General features: G+C 38.0%; 2 protein-coding genes across 4 annotated transcripts in view; both read left to right on the forward strand.

Moving 5' to 3' along the window:
• Positions 1 to 11587, forward strand: part of kiaa0825 (KIAA0825 ortholog) — a 145906-nt gene extending 134319 nt beyond the window's left edge. For both annotated transcript variants that reach the window (XM_079870385.1, XM_079870384.1), the window contains exon 20: positions 10867 to 11587. In XM_079870385.1, the coding sequence (XP_079726511.1) occupies positions 10867 to 10963 (97 nt within the window). In that variant the 3' untranslated portion in view covers positions 10964 to 11587. The remainder of the gene's footprint in view (positions 1 to 10866) is intronic.
• Positions 11588 to 11904: 317 nt separating this feature from the next.
• The window catches only part of arb2a (ARB2 cotranscriptional regulator A), a 204799-nt gene continuing 199587 nt past the window's right edge, over positions 11905 to 17116 (forward strand). The window contains exons 1-3 of one of the 2 annotated variants that reach the window (XM_079872939.1): positions 11905 to 12002; positions 13585 to 13718; positions 13828 to 13929. In XM_079872939.1, the coding sequence (XP_079729065.1) occupies positions 13619 to 13718; positions 13828 to 13929 (202 nt within the window). In that variant the 5' untranslated portion in view covers positions 11905 to 12002; positions 13585 to 13618. The remainder of the gene's footprint in view (positions 12003 to 13584; positions 13719 to 13827; positions 13930 to 17116) is intronic. The other variant, XM_079872938.1, reaches the window with a different exon arrangement.

Genomic DNA, 17116 nt, shown 5'->3' on the forward strand with positions numbered 1-17116 from the left:
TGCGTGCACTTAAAGACAAGTATTGGCTATATAAAACAGTATAATGGGTCCCTGCGACAGGTATTAAAGCGACAGCAGCCTAATATACCGGCTGCCAAATTATGAGATGATGGCAGTTGTTGACAAAATGGTGGCCAGTGAAAAGCGCCCCCCGTTTTGCAGCTACACTTTTGCAAAGCCTGCACTGGTTTCTCCATATTTTACGCAGGTCAATCAGGTATGCAAGGGCTGAAGGCATTTTTGGACTTTTGAAACGCAGACCTGAACCCTTCTAAACCACAAAGTGTGATGGCTCAATTGTCCTCCAATACACAGCATGGCATAATGAAGTGATCTCTGCCAGTTTTGTGTCTAAAGCAGGTACATTGGTCCTGACCGTGTTCTCTGATGTTTCAGGACTAATCAGAGGTGGGGGGATTGAGAGTTTAAAACAGTGGCATGCATGTGAGACCTTTCTACTCGCCATTTCAAGGGCAGCTGCTGGAAGAGCTGTCTGCGGTTCTTTGATCACTTGCTCCGCCGCTTGGCTTCTCTTTCACGCTCCCCCGCGCTCCTGAGGTTCCGGGTCTAGCCTGCCTGCTGGCCCGCCAGTGCTGCTGTGGTGGCGTTTGCGCTCTGGAGATCAGAGTGGAAGAAGAAGGTGGGGAGGAGAGATGATGGATGAGAAGGCCTGGAGCGAGGTGATGGAGAGAAACAGTCGCGGATGGAATATGTGCTGCACTGTGGGTGTTGGTAGATTGTGCTGGCAACAGGCCCAGTTAGAGATGAGTTATGTTCATTTTATAGAATATTCTTTGATGCATTATTTTTTTATTTTATTTTATTTTATTTTATTTTATTTTATTTTATTTTAAAATGATCTATCTACTTATCTACTTGGACAGCAGGGAGTAAACAATTTTGCATAATTAAGATATCAAAGTAAAAATATATATATATAAATTTTTTTTTTTTTTTTTTTTTTTGAGAAAATACTTTCACAATTGTTGTTGCCGAGGCGGTTTGAAAGATTAGTGTCCAGGCAAAATCGTAATATACATCCAAATGATATTTTGGTGCAAATTCAACTGTCAGTTGATAAAGAGCAAGCTAAATTAGAATGATGCCAACATGGGCAAATGTTTAGCATTCCCTCATCCTTTTAAAACCATGATCAGAATTACACAAGGTAATCAAAAACTGAATTATGGTTGTTATGAGCCATTGAGAAACCAAACACTCGTCTAGAAAAAAGTTTGTAATTCACATTTCTGTAGTGTTTTATGCCTTTACAAATTCCAGTTCAGACTATGTATAATTTTGCATATTGATGATAATATTAATAATGGTCAATGTTTTATGGACTTTTTGGTAACATTTTACAAGAAGGTTCAATTTGTGAACTTTAATGCAATAGCCTAGCTAATAAGAAATAATGAGCAATTATTTTACTGCATTTGTTAATCTTAATTTCTAATGTTTATGTTAATGTCTACATATACTGATACTTCAAGTTCTATAAATTAACATGGACAATATTATATTTATAAATGAACATTAATTTCTATTCAAAATAAAAAGGCGTACACTAGTATATAGATAACATCAGAAATGGTTTTGATAGAACAGGACTATTGCAGTCATACCTCTCTGGCTCAAGCATTTTTCTGTATTCAACAGTACTTTTCCGAACTGTAGGTATTTGAACAACCTTTTCTCCGCAGAGCACCTCTGTGATTTCCAAAGGGCAAAGCCATAAGCATGAAATGAACTGAATTCCTCACATCCCAGGGCAAGGCCAAAACCACCGGTCCCTATTCTGAGCACTCTCTCCCCTCAGAACATCTTTCCTCCGTGGCATGCATGGAAAGCCCTGACCTTTTCAGAAAGTTGAGCACTTTAAATATTTAGGTTTGGGTTATGATGGATCCTTGAAGTGCTAAGCATGTGCAAAGCCTCTGATTAGCACGACTTGTCAGCTCGCCATTTCTTCGCCCGTGTTGAGCGTCACATTGCTCTTTGTTTGACAGACGCACATTTAAACAAACACGGGTACCTGTCGGCGACTGTGCTGGTAGTCTGCTCGCCTGAAAAACATGTAGAGGAGAGGAAAACCACTCTGCTAGCTGACAGTTAATCTAATAGCCTCTGCTGTTCTTCTCCCTTCTCTCTTCTCCTAAATGGGGCTGCTCATGCAGTACAAGGCTCGTTGTTAAGATAGCCCAGAGTGGGCCGCACTTTAATGTGATAGGAACAGTGTATAGAAGTGCCAGAGACTGTTACTCGGCTTGTTCTTCAGGCTTGACCTGTGAGGGACCACTGGTGCGGATCCTTCTGTAAAGATAGATAGCTTCAACATTAAATGACTTTCATAGGCACAGTCTGAATGTTAAAACTGGCCCATGGCTGTGAAACACAATGGTAATGTACACATCGCAAAGTGCCAACCACGTTTATTTGCTTGAGGGAAACCCTAGATCAAGCATATTTAAGAGTCGAATCCAGCCTGCAAAGTTATCAGTGGCCCACCACCACAATTTAGACATATTTTGACCGTCTACACTGCAAATAAACTAGTGGCGAATTCCATTTGAAAGAGAGTACATTTGTTAAGTCTGGAGGACAGAACACTGTCTTAAAGTGAGCACTCTGAAGGGAGCAGGGCATTACTGTTATATGTGAATATTTAGTTTTAATGTTGAAATGTTTTTGATGTTTTTGAAAGAAGTCTCTTATGCTCACCAAGGCTGCATGTATTTGATCAAAGATGCAGTAAAACTGTAATATTGTGAAAAAATGATTTACATTTCTTATTTTTATCAATGTTGAAAACAGTTCGTACTTTTGTAGCAACCGTGATACCTTTTTAAAAAATATTATTTGATGATTATAAGTTCAAAAGAACAGCATTTATCTGAATTAGAAATCTTTGGAACATTATACAAGTTCTTACTGTCACTTTTGATCAATTTAATGCATCCTTGCTAAATAAATGTATTAATATCTTATGGCTCTAATGATTCATTTTAAAGTAATGCATTTAGCTTAATGTATATGCTTGAAGGGCTTTTCTAGGATGCGATAGTATGTCCCAATGCTGGCATTCTTTCTTCTTACATACCCCAAAATATGCAGCCTACTTCACCAGTTAAACATATTTACTCTAGTTGAAGTTTGTGAATGGTAACACTATGCATAGAATACATACACATATTAGCAAACAAGCACAACATGGAGGCAAACTTAGCAGGAGGGTGTCAGCCAGCCGATTTCTGCTGGACTATATGGAATCTGTAAATATACAGCTCATAATGTGTGTAGACTGTTCTCTATGCAGAGGAAGAGTCAAGTCAGCAAGTGTGGTATTAATGCATGAAAAATGAGCCGCACAATAAGACTGAAAGACCACATCACACCGAGCCTATTAAGACAGAGAAGCCGGCTGAATTACCTGCCTGACACTTAGTATTTGTCAGGAAACATTAAAAGACTGGAAACTCAGTGAGGACACATTAGATATTCACTACTATGAAAAAGAGGCTCAGGTTTGACTTATTACCACGTCTTGTCACACAGTGAAACACCGAGACAAGGCTCGACGGTATTACACCTGCACTTTTTGATTGATGACTTGAATGAGAAATGTTACTTTATTGACACATTTTGATTTTCTACTGTTCTTTGCAGGTATGCATCCATCCTGCACGCTTAAAAGTTAGAGATGCTACACTGACATTGATAAACGGAGGTAGTTAAACATATGCTTTTAACACCATAAGTGGACACAAACGGAAGTTATTGAAGTGTTTACTAGGTAATTTTACCATGTATCTACACATTCTCTCCAGAGAAAAAAAACAAAAACAAAAAAAAAACACCTCGACCTAGTTTCAAATTTGCACTTAACACTTCCCTGTGGCTCGCGTTCTCATTCATCAAGCATGTTTGTCTCACTGACAGGCTGCAGACCACCGCCTGAATATCAATATCAGCTAAGACAACGACGGCAAGCACCGGGCGAGTAACCTTCAGCTAAATGTCATTCTGCTTAATCCTATTTGAAAATTAAACATTGAAAAAACCTTTTTGCGTCTTCACTTCTTCCTCCCAGACCCTCGCCTTCCCTGTTCATTTCGGCACGTCCCTGACATTTGTAAATATTGTGTTTTCCATGTGTTCTCCATTATTTGTTATTTGTTTGCAGCACCGAAGTAATGACTGACCAGAGATGAGAGACTGAAGCCGTTTGACATTTTCCTGTGTTGTTTTCCTTTCGGCACTGTGTGCACATATTTCCTGCACAGTCTTATGGTGCGGTGACATTAGCAGGATTTTGGTGGAATTTCACAACAAAAAAAGGTCCATTGACTATTGTCAATTGTGTAACTATATGGACCACAGCTCAAACATAAGTCACTTTCAAGTAGTGATGCACCGAAATTTCTGCACCTGGAAATATTCGGCCAAAACCACAAAAAATAGTTGAAAAAAATTCAGAAAATCGGAAATCGCTTCTTAATGTTGACCATCAGCATCCAAGTCATGTAGCAAAAACGTGGATAAGTTACAACAGGTGGATGGAATGTTGTTCCAGGATCAACAAAGATGTTGATCCAGTATCATGTTGTACTTCGTGAACTCACGTTCACCGTTCGTTCATGGTGACCAAAAATGATGATAGCAGTAGTATGTAAATTTTGATCGGCTGAAATATCGAGAGGCGTCTTGTTGCTGAAGAACTTTACTAAGAATGGTTTATCAATGAAGTTGGTTTCGGTTAAACAAAATCTTTAATTCTAGTTTCAGTGTTTTAGTAAAAATTTCATTACGATGTACACTCACCTAAAGGATTATTAGGAACACCATACTAATACTGTGTTTGACCCCCTTTCGCCTTCAGAACTGCCTTAATTCTACATGGCATTGATTCAACAAGGTGCTGAAAGCATTCTTTAGAAATGTTGGCCCATATTGATAGGATAGCATCTTGCAGTTGATGGAGATTCGTGGGATGCACATCCAGGGCACGAAGCTCCCGTTCCACCACATCCCAAAGATGCTCTATTGGGTTGAGATCTGGTGACTGTGGGGGCCATTTTAGTACAGTGAACTCATTGTCATGTTCAAGAAACCAATTTGAAATGATTTGAGCTTTGTTACATGGTGCATTATCCTGCTGGAAGCAGCCATCAGAGGATGGGTACATGGTGGTCATAAAGGGATGGACATGGTCAGAAACAATGCTCAGGTAGGCCGTGGCATTTAAACGATGCCCAATTGGCACTAAGGGGCCTAAAGTGTGCCAAGAAAACATCCCCCACATCATTACACCACCACCACCAGCCTGCACAGTGGTAACAAGGCATGATGGATCCATGTTCTCATTCTGTTTACGCCAAATTCTGACTCTACCATCTGAATGTCTCAACAGAAATCGAGACTCATCAGACCAGGCAACATTTTTCCAGTCTTCAACTGTCCAATTTTGGTGAGCTCATGCAAATTGTAGCCTCTTTTTCCTATTTGTAGTGGAGATGAGTGGTACCCAGTGGGGTCTTCTGCTGTTGTAGCCCATCCGCCTCAAGGTTGTGCGTGTTGTGGCTTCACAAATGCTTTGCTGCATACCTCGGTTGTAACGAGTGGTTATTTCAGTCAAAGTTGCTCTTCTATCAGCTTGAATCAGTCGGCCCATTCTCCTCTGACCTCTAGCATCAACAAGGCATTTTCGCCCACAGGACTGCCGCATACTGGATGTTTTTCCCGGTCCCACTTTATATTAAGTGGCGTTAAGTACTATGTACTTACATAAAAAAATAAGTACAATGTACTTATTGTGTTCATGTTGTATTGTAAAACACTTTTGCTGCTATTGAGGTGTGATACGGGTAAGGTTAGGGACAGGTGTGGTGGATTGGGTAGGTTTAAGGTGTAAGGGAAGGGTCAACTGTGTACTTACAAATGTAATTACATAAATTAATTACAGCTGTAATTACATGCAATGTAAAAACATGTAGTTACACAATAAGTACATTGTATCAAATTATTAATTTCAATGTAAGTACATGTAAGTACATAGTACTTAAAGCCACTTAATATAAAGTGGGACCTTTTTCCCTTTTCACACCATTCTTTGTAAACCCTAGAAATGGTTGTGCGTGAAAATCCCAGTAACTGAGCAGATTGTGAAATGCTCAGACCGGCCTGTCTGGCACCAACAACCATGCCACGCTCAAAATTGCTTAAATCACCTTTCTTTCCCATTCTGACATTCAGTTTGGAGTTCAGGAGATTGTCTTGACCAGGACCACACCCCTAAATGCATTGAAGCAACTGCCATGTGATTGGTTGATTAGATAATTGCATTAATGAGAAATTGAACAGGTGTTCCTAATAATCCTTTAGGTGAGTGTATACTAACAAAGCAGCTTTCTGCAGCAATGTGGTGAATTCATGTGACACCCTTGAACCCATTGCGGAATCTGCAATTGGAAGACTTTTTACCTTCATTCGAAATTCCTGATCACATATATTCCTTGTGAAAGGACTTCATTTCTACAGATTCTACAGATAAAGTAGATTCTACATTCTACAGATAAAGCGTTTTCGGGAAATTAATTTCGCGTACCTACCCCGAAGTGACAAAATAAAATAAAATTCTGTATCAAAATTCAAAAAGGAAAGACCAGTACTTTGTTTAGGCTTGGTTTGTAGGGAATTCCAAACCTGCGCACATATATTCAAACGCACATAACTATAGAACCAATTCTTAATGCGCATGTGAACGCCATCAGCGTTTCTTACAGGTTCGCGTTTAAAGTCAGTGTAGAGAGAATGGTGTTGTCTTAGCGGCCCCTAATTTAATAACAAATGATCGTTGCGACGGAAGCGAATCAATCAAATATAACTTTAGCTGGAAAATAACTTTATTAAAGAACCACTATAAAGCCAAAACAATCTCTGTTACCGTAAATTAAAAGCGCTATATAAATGAGGATGACTTGACTTGACTTGACTTTCAAAATTTTGAGGATCGATGGATGCCCCTTTTCCACCAACCGGTGTGGGTTCCCGGCCTGTGTCCGTTCCGCAAATTTCCACTGCAGAAAAGGTGGTTCCGGGCCGGAAAAATCGGTTGAACTCTGTAACTAAAAACTTGCTGGACTCAAACGTAGCAGCGTTACATCATTCATTCCTCATGTCCGTGGAAACACGCGGCTGGTTCTGGCTCCAGTTCGCCTATCCGAGAACAGGCTCTGGCCCCAGAACGTGAACAATTCTGGTGGAAAAGGGGTATGAGACAAATGCTCCTGCAGATGTAAAATTCATATAGATCAACATACACTGTTAAATAAATAAATAAAAATGACAAATAGTATTTCCTGTACATACAAATAGTATGTACATACAAATAGTATGTACATTGTTGCCGGTTGTACGCCCATGGTGTGTTCATTTTTATAATTGCGACTTGATTTCTCATATTTGCAATGTAATTTCTTGTTATTTGGACATGATATTTCACAATTGGTTCTCCGAAGAGGCTGGTGCCCCGGGGCCTCGCTCGAGGACCGCAATCCTTATACGCCACCAGTGCAGGAGAAAAAGAAAGTGAGAGACAACAGAAAATAAATGCGCAAACCCACACACACTCATCTGTCGAGCTGTTGCTGTCAGGTTCAGACCCAGTGGTTCTGTTAAGGTGACTCTGACAGGAGGAAAGAGACGCCGGTCTGATAGGAGACATGCCCGAGAGGCCCCCATGCATCAAACGCACATATTTACATAAACAAATCCTCCCCATATAGACTGTAATTACCACAGTGACACTGCCATCCATAGAGGAGAAAAGAGCTTGTCTGATAGCGACACGTTCACAATGACTGAGGTAGAAGCTCAATCAATGTGGCCATGTCACAAGATGCTTTATGCGCACAGGTCGAGTCCTTTGATGGGCTTTTGTGCCACTACTGAATATATGGACACCGTACATCATCATATGAAAAAGTGCCGTCCTCTAACACAGAGAAAGATAAAAGGAGGGATGCGCACACACTTTGTTACAAACAATTGTGTAATGTTGAAAGATGCTCTTTGAGATGAGTAAACATCGGTGTACAGATGATGGCTGTGATTGGATAATGTATAGATTATCTTCTCTTATTATTTTTTTCCCAACCTTACTGTACGATTATGTTCTGTAATAGCAGAATATGTGTTACAACTTGCCTTGTGGAGTCTAAAAATAAATGTTGCTAAAAGGTGTGTAGACCAGTGTTTCTAAACAAATGTGGGTCTCAAGACCATTTTTGAGCGGGTGTGCAGTCAAAGAAACAACGACAAATGTAATTGTATGTTTTTTTTTCCTGATGCAATGCTTTTATTTTGAAAAACATGAAAGCTGGTGACACTTCTGTCAGACGCAGGTTAAAGGTATGGTAGGCAATTTCGGAGAGGCTAGCAATAGCAAGCTAGCTTTAAAATCATAAGATCCCACCCTCCCTTCAGAGCGTCTCCATATACGCCTAATCCAAAAGACATGAATGCTCACAGCCAGTGCAGAGTCTGCAAAGCATCACAAGATGGCGTTAACTTACAGAGCTCGGACTTTTACCACCTGACTGCTGCAGATTTATTTTGCCGTTGGTAGTGTTAACATACAGTAGAAACCCATAAATCCGAGATTGAGGATGTAAACAGCTCTAGGTAGAACGTCACAGGTTGCCATCTTGTAATTACGGTTACGACATTGCTTGTTGTTTTGGTTCTATAAGAGGGACTATAAAAGGTGGCTGCTGTTCATATGTGGCGCTATAGGTGACTGTTTTTTTTTTTACAACTCTCCATAGCCTGAGGGAACATGCTGATGTCTGCGTGAAGTTATGGAAATACATACTGTAGGTTGACGGGCAGGTAGGACCTCGCAATGATTGGACGAACATTTTTTCCTGAGACTTCCACCGAAGATATATGTATATTTTTTTTTTTTATATTTAGACCACTTCTATAATTGATTGCTATCAGGATGTGAAGAGATGTTCAGTCATTTTAACAAAAAGTGTTTATGAAAAAAATTGCCTACCTTACCTTTAACTAAAGAGTGCCTGAGAAAATCAGTGCCTGAGAGTCAGATGAGATGTTGTCAGGCTACAGTTGTGGTCAAAATGAATGGCACCCTGGTAAATATGATTAAAGATGACTGATAAAATAAATCTACATTGTTTATGCTTTTGATCTTTCATAAAAATAAAAAAAATTCTCAAAAAAATGTAACCTTTCGTTGAAGAGAATTGAAAGTGGGAGGAAACTCACATTGTGAAATAAATGTCTTTTCTCCCAAACACGTTGGCCACAATTATTGGCACCCCTAGATTTTTTTATGAGTAAAATATTTCCGAAGTATATTCCCATTAATATTTACACTTTTTAGCAGACCATGGTGACTAGGAACATGCAATTGTCTAGCTATGACTTTTTTTTCACAGGAGTATAAATATGAGGAAACACAAAGGTCAAATTCCCTTAATCATTCATCACATTGAGTAAAACCAAAGAGTATACGAAGAGTTCAGATGCAAAAGCCTCTAAGTGCCATCTGAAATTTTCTTCTAGAATGATCATTTTTATAAAGCTTGTATATTTAAGTTAAGTAATTTCACTTAAATGACAATTAATAGGAAATTTGCATTGCCATTTAATTGAAATTACTGAACTTAAATATATGAGCTTGATAAAAATGATCATTCTAGAAGAAAATTTAAGATGCCACTTAGAGGCTTTTTAAGAATCAAAAAGAATGACTCTTAACCCTTGATTCTTAATACTGTGTGTCGTTTCCTGGATGATCCACAACCATTTTTTTCTGCTCTTTTCTTTTCTTTTCTTTGTGATGGTTGTTCATGAGTCCCTTGTTTGTCCTGAGCAGTTAAACTGACCAATGTTCTTCAGAAAAATCCTCCAGGTCCCAAAAATTGTTCAGTTTTCCAGCATCTTTTGCATACCCTTTCCAGCAACCCTTTCAGCCCTTTGCACCCTTTCCAGCAGTGACTGTATGATTTTGAGATCCATCTTTTCACACTGAGGACAATTGAGGGACTCAAACACAAATATAAAAAAAAAGGACCAAACATTCACTGATGCTCCAAAAGGAAACACAAAGCATTAAGAGTCCGGGGGGTGAACACTTTTGAACAGGATGAAGCATTTTTTATAAATATATATTAAAAATTTTTTAGAACGGCCCTTCAGAAGCAACTGAAGATACTTAAATGTTTCCCGGAAGACAAATTAGGTACAATTTACCTTGATCTTCAAATTCAAAAAGTTTTCACCCCCCCCAGCTCTTTTTTCACATTTGAAAAGAATAGGTTTTCTAAAATCAGCTCAAAATATCAGACGACCATAGGCTGAAGCTAATATTGTCTGTGTCCATGATACTCTACGCGTTTTTCTATGAAATCTGTCAACTCTAATTGCCCAAAATCTGCAGACTGTTTCTGACTCTCAGCAACTAGCGTTGACTCATCCAGACTGCAAATCATGGCAAAAAATGTGTGCAAGTGTATTTGTGTAAGTTGTGTAGTGTATTATAGCCTTTAATTTCCAGGTACACGAATGAAGACACCCATTAACCATGACTCAAACAAGTTGCATAAACAAATTGGAACTGGTGATTTCATCCAACTCTTGCGTTTTTGTGTGCAATATGCATCAGCCATGCAGTAAACAGACTGGCTGATACACTAGTTTAATGGTGCTATGTTTAAGTCTTTGTGTACTTTCTATCGAGCACAAGAGATTTACTGTGAAGTGGAATTCTCAAGGAAGATCTGTTTTTTACCTGTGTTTTTGAGAGTTAGCCTAACACACATTTCTGTTTGTGAATTGCAGGTGGGAGATGCAGGATGCTGCAGCACTAGAGGATGAAGAGAAGATGTTAGTGGATCAGTTAAAGAAAACATATTTCAACAAAAGCCATGAGACATGAACTCTCGGCGACTATAACAGGAGCACCAAATGACCAATTTATTGAAATGTTGAAAGTGTACGCAAACTCTTTGTGTTTTTAAAAACAGCTGCTGCAAAGTTTGCTAGCACTGATGTACTGTGGTTGTGAAACTACAATTCTTTGTAGATGAATAAAAAACAAAACAAAACATTGTGATCTGTAATAAATCACAAGGCTTTTGATGAAATATGACTCTACTCTGTATTGAATGCATGCTCAAATGAAAATTGGACTCCATTGATCAGTTATACAAATGAAAATATAACAGTTATGAGGAAATTATTTTTTTTTTTTTGCTTTACTTGAAGGGCCCGTCCTGTTGTGGAAAATTACAGGAGGTGCTCTAAAGATAAAACAGCGCATGAAGCATATTACAATATTATTGGAAAGAGATTCTTAACTTGTTATTGAATCCAGGAAACCTTGTGGAATTTAAATGAGTCCAGTAGTGATTTTTAATGCTGAAATAAGAATTGTAGTCTTTGAATATTTGGAATATTTGACTAAAGTTTGCTTCTTTTGTTTTGTTTTTACATCATTAGGCATTATGGATAAGTCACTGACTGACGTGCAAATGACATGCAAACATCAGCAATTGCTATTAAAAAAAAAAGAGAAAAAAAGCTTTATGTGGAGTTTATTTGTGTATTTGTTTGGGTTTTTATGTTTTAAAGTCTGCAGTTCATTTACAGTGATAAAATGTACACTAGGCTATTTGCGTGTGACTTTTCACAAAGACATGGTATAATTTCTTTCAGGAAATTTAAACTCGATTTAATACAGAAAAGATATCAAAAACATTACTATATAAAGCGAATTATTGTGATGAAAACGTTTGTATAGCATACAATAGAGATCTGCTGTGTGTGTGAAAAAGCGGCGCTGTCTGTTTAAATCCCGCCAATCAGCTGAGACGCGTGTAAAACGCTTCCGTTTCCGAGGAGACGGAAGCGTTTCTTCCTGTTTGGCAGAAGGAGGAAGCAGGATGTGTGAAATCTCACATGTGCTTGTTGTTATGGTACGTGAGCGGAGCGACATGCATGCAAATACATATTTACCTCTCCCACCGTCTTCATTTAGCTCTTCAGCAGGGTGATCAGTATCGCTGGTTTAGATATCTGTGCTTCGTGAAGTTATTGTCCCATTTGTGGAATGGGTTGTTTTATAAACATTGGCTGGTGTCCATGAAGCGAATCTTTTAGCCTGTTTACATGCTGCGATCATGTCAGAAACAGCAGATCGCTGCATTCACTCTGTTTCTCTGAATGCAGACACTGAAATTAAGAGTATGTGAGTCTCTCACTGCAGCACGCTTGGTTATAGACCTTAATCAAACTGTTAGCTTAAGGCTAGTTACCATCATAACACACAGCCAGCACCGTCTGATCAAAGTGAACTGTCATTAAAGTAGGGCGACATTAAATACAATGACTTACATTTGACTGCTCACACATGAGCAGATTTCAGCATTAACATCATAAGCTACATTGCTCAACAAGTCAACAAATTCACTCTCATTTATATATTGTTTATTTAAAAAGTCAGATTATTATTATTATTTGTACAAATCAAAATTATGTATTAGCAGCTAAATATATTTATAATATTCAAATGAATGTTTGATATGTACTGGCTTTTCTTTTTTTGTATGTAATTACAAAAGTAGTTTTCTTCAAATGGTTATAGTTTGTGTTATCTGTAGCTGTATTTACAATAAATCTGATGTTGCAATATTTTAATATTGATTTAAGTTTGCATGACTACATCATAATTTCAATAAAGTAATGCATTAGTGTGATAGGCAGATGTCTTTTGATGGTATTAACACTATGTAAGCCTTAAAGGGTTCACCAAAGAATGAAATCTCTATCATTAACTACTCACCCTCATGTCGTTCCAAACCCATAAGACCTTCATTTTGACCTTCATATTTTTGATGAAATCTGAGAGCTTTCTGACCCCCTTGCAGACTACAACTCGATTACCACTTTCAAGGCCCGGAAAGGTAGTAAAGACATTGTTAAAATAGTCCAAGTGACTACAGTTGTTATGCCTTAATGTTATGAAGCGACGAGAATACTTATGCAACAAAAAATGCAACAATTTCTTCTCTTCCATGTCAGTCTCTGATGCTGTTCACGTTGTAAACACAGTGCAGCGCTTCTGGGTTCTACGTCAGAACGGCGGCTCAGTATTGGCCGGTTCCTGCGTCAGCATCACACGCATTCTTCGTCGTGCAGAGACTGACACTGTTGAACAAAGTCGTTATTTTTGTTTTTCGCACAAAAAATATTCTCATCACTTCATAAAATTAAGGTTGAACCACTGTAGTCACATAGAATATTTTAACGATGTCTTTACTACCTTTCTGGGCCTTGAAAGTGGTTATGAGTGGGGATCAGAAAGCTCTCAGATTTCATAATTTCTTTTTACATTTGTGTTCCAAAGATGAACGAAGGGCTTACGGTTTGGAACGACATGAGGGTGAGCAATGAATGACAGAAATACATTTTTTGGGTGAACTAACTTTATCATTAGAAGTCCGTTGTTTTGTAATTTAATTACATGTTAGTAAATGTATTTATTTTTATTCTTCTCAGTGACGTGCTGTAATATTTCTGTAGTGGTGTGTCCATGCCTATTAGAGCCAGCAGCTTCATCTTCAGTTTATTTTGGATAACTATGGCCCAGCTCTTGGCACAAGAAGAAAAAGAAAAAACCACTGCACTAAAAGGTAAAGCCAGCAGTTATGAAAATACAATGAATACATTGCAACTGGTCGATTTCATTGTATGTGAATAGAATTCCAAGTATTATTATTTACATGTTTATTTGTTCTATAGATCTATTGTCCAGGATAGATTTAGACGAGTTGATGAAAAAAGATGAACCTCCACTGAACTTTCCTGAAACTCTGGATGGGTTTGAATATGCCTTCAATGAACGTAAGACCTTTCGCTTGTCTTTACTCTAAACTTTTTTTAGACGCGGTAAATTATTTTTCACTATGACGTGTGCCAGATAGACCATCAAACAGCATTTCAGCTTGTACTTTAATAACATCTTTTTTGTACCTTGTCTGCGGTTATGAAGGTTTGAATGCGTTAGAAGTGTGCCGTTGGTTTCATTGGATATTGACAGCAGGCAGCAGGCTGTGATAGCGCTGTCTGTTTCAGAGTCTCTGGAGTCTGTGGCAGCTGAATGGACAAGTTGTGCATGCTATGGGCTGTCAGTGGCTTACTCAGCCTTGTGCTCTGTTTGACGGCTAGATTTGCATAACCTTGCTCCTCTCTCTAAAACGCCTCCTGTTAGCGTCTGGAATACCTTATATCAGTCTCTCAGTGAAGAGGATCACTTTTTCTCGATTTTATAAGAAAGTTTCACTTTGTAACTTCTTTTCTCACTCTCTGGGATGAATGTAAAATGGCCATTGAGACAAAGCATAGTCCTAAGTATTAACTTTTTGATGCAAGATTTTTGTAACAAAATTGGGCCTAAAAGTCAACCAGTGACCATAGCCTTTGGAAAAAGTTCATCGTTAAACTAAATATTATATGAGCCAAATGCCAATGGGACATGCCTAAATATAGCTTAACTTGATTTGAGTGATGCTATTTTATCATTGAGGAAACAAACATTTGATTTTATAAATTACAAAATTAATTTAATAATTATTATTTTAATAAAGTAAATGTATACAAAATAATAGTAAAAAAAAAAGTAACATGGTTACTTACAGTTTTAGCCTAAATTAAGTTGTCATTTACACTAAAAAATATTTTTGATGATATAAATAAAACAAAGATTCTTGGAGTGTATTTTACAAGAAAATACTTTAAAGTTTTTCTACTTCTAAATGTCACGTTTAATTCAGTGTGATACTTGCGGTTTCAATGTAATTGTTTGTGAAAGTACAGTAACTACCAATTTCTGAGGGATTTTTCTTTTCAGTCGTGTAATAAATCATTTCATTTCAATTGCTTTGGTAACAGGGTTGAATAGTTAAGCTTCACAAATGTGACGGTTATACCAAAATGCTGACATAGTTTTAATTTTTGGATATAGCTGAGAAGGTTAAGACCAGACATTTATAATTTTAAGGTGAAGAAAATATTATTTGAAGTGTTTAAAATCACCTACTTTTAGTTTTTCTAACATCTCTAGTAGTTTTCTCTAAAAAAACCAAACATGTAATGCTTTAAAAAGGGACACCACAGAGTACCCTATTTATGGAAATTGCTTTTTAATTTTTGTGCATTTTTGTTTTTTTATCTCATTCTTTTTTTTTTCTTTTTTTTTTTGTGATCTAATGAGATAACCCCACAAGAAATATGCATGCATTTGAGATGAATGTTTTTTTTTTGTTTTTTTTTTTTTAAATCATGTGGCATGATGACTTCATCCCAGTCCGCCTTCAGCTCCTTCGTTATTGGAAATCCAAGGTTATGTATACCTCATTAAGCTAAAAATCGAGAAAGCATGCTAATTATGCCAGGTTAAAGCAGGGAGAATAAGTTGAAGGGGGGTATTCCTCAGAGATCATGTGTTATGAAGACGATGGAGCTGAACTTCCACTGCATGTTGGTTTCATTAGATCCTCTCTTCCTTCTTTTAGGCACTTCTGCTAGTAGTGTTTCTCTTCACCCCTTTGTGAATGCATAATTGATTTTCCAATGTACTTTTTTTGTAATAGCTCTCTCACCATTCCATCGTATCTCTTATTCTTTTTATAATACTCTTTTCCACATCCTTTCTCAAAGGAGCGACCATGCTTTCAGAGTTCAGTTTTGATCCACGGCCTTTTAGTGCTACATGTTGTTGAACAGCTAACGATGAAAGCGAATAGTGTAATACACTCTTGAGTTAGCCATGTTGGATTTATCGCTTGCTAACTGTGCAAAAAGTGCTGGAGCTTTGAGAATGTGGGGAATGAAAGTGCTTATGCAATCTTTTATCTTCAAAGCTGTTTTTCTTTTTGCGGAGCCATGCGCTAGGGGTAATTGCAAAAGTATGAGGCCCCTAGGCTATTTGGGTTAAGTGTGTATGCTTTGAGTATTTTAACTTCACGCATTAGCAATCTGAGAGGTCACAATTAGATTTAACACTGTTTTTAGGCTTCATTATGCCTCTGTGTCAACAGCAGAATAGATGGGCCTATCTTTCTAAAGCATCGTTTTTAGAAATAATAGCCGGCACTTTCTAATCTATGTTTTTCAGTGTTGTTTTGTGGATTAGAATTGTATTACTAGGAATGTTTTGTGTCCTCTGATCCCTAACTGTAAGCACGTCTAGATCAGTCCAAAGGCGGCATCCGATAGAACGGGTGAAGGTCTCTGTGTGTTACTGACTTTCCACGTGGCAAAGTAATTTAATTCCATTTAAGCTTTTATCTGACTCCATTTTATCACAACCTCGAATTTAGGTTAGATTGCCAATTGGTTAATGGTCAATTATATAATAGTTTAGCAATACATTTGATTGTTCCATTTAACTCTTTACTTATATTTTACCCGTTCATATTAGGAAGCTATGTCGCTCTGTGGTCCTCACGCCTTGTTTAACGTGGGTCTCACGATCACAAGCTCACCAGCTTTGGTCACTAAACGGAGGTAATTGCTATATACCTGAGATCGGTCGCATTCACGCTTACACAATCAAAGATACTTTGGTATAGCCTCAATGATTGCATACACTTGAAATTAAAGTAACGTTTACTTCAGTAGAGGTATGGCCACTACTACAGATATAAGTCAACCAACTTTACTTGTCTTATAAGAGCTTTGGATTGGCCATGCCGTGGTTTCCCACGTACACTTATCTAAAGTAACATTAAATTAAAACAGAGGTAAGACACACCCAGATTTAGGTTGGTCAAGCACCACTTTTGCTGGACAATTCGGAAATTCACTTCTTGTCTTTGTCGTGGCGATTTGTAACTCAAATTAGCCTGTGATGCGGAGCATCTCCCTTCTTCAGCATCTCCCTAAATACTCAGACCAAGGCTCTTTTCAAATGTAAACATGAGTTCACAGTGGGAATTTGCATTAATCACCGTCCCAGACTTACTGGGGACAGAAGTTGATTTACATGGGGGCACACCCACAGCAGTTAACAAGATATCTCTAAACTCTC

The sequence above is a fragment of the Squalius cephalus genome, assembly GCF_949319135.1.
Source record: "Squalius cephalus genome assembly, chromosome: 5".
Classification (NCBI taxonomy): Eukaryota; Metazoa; Chordata; class Actinopteri; order Cypriniformes; family Leuciscidae; genus Squalius; species Squalius cephalus.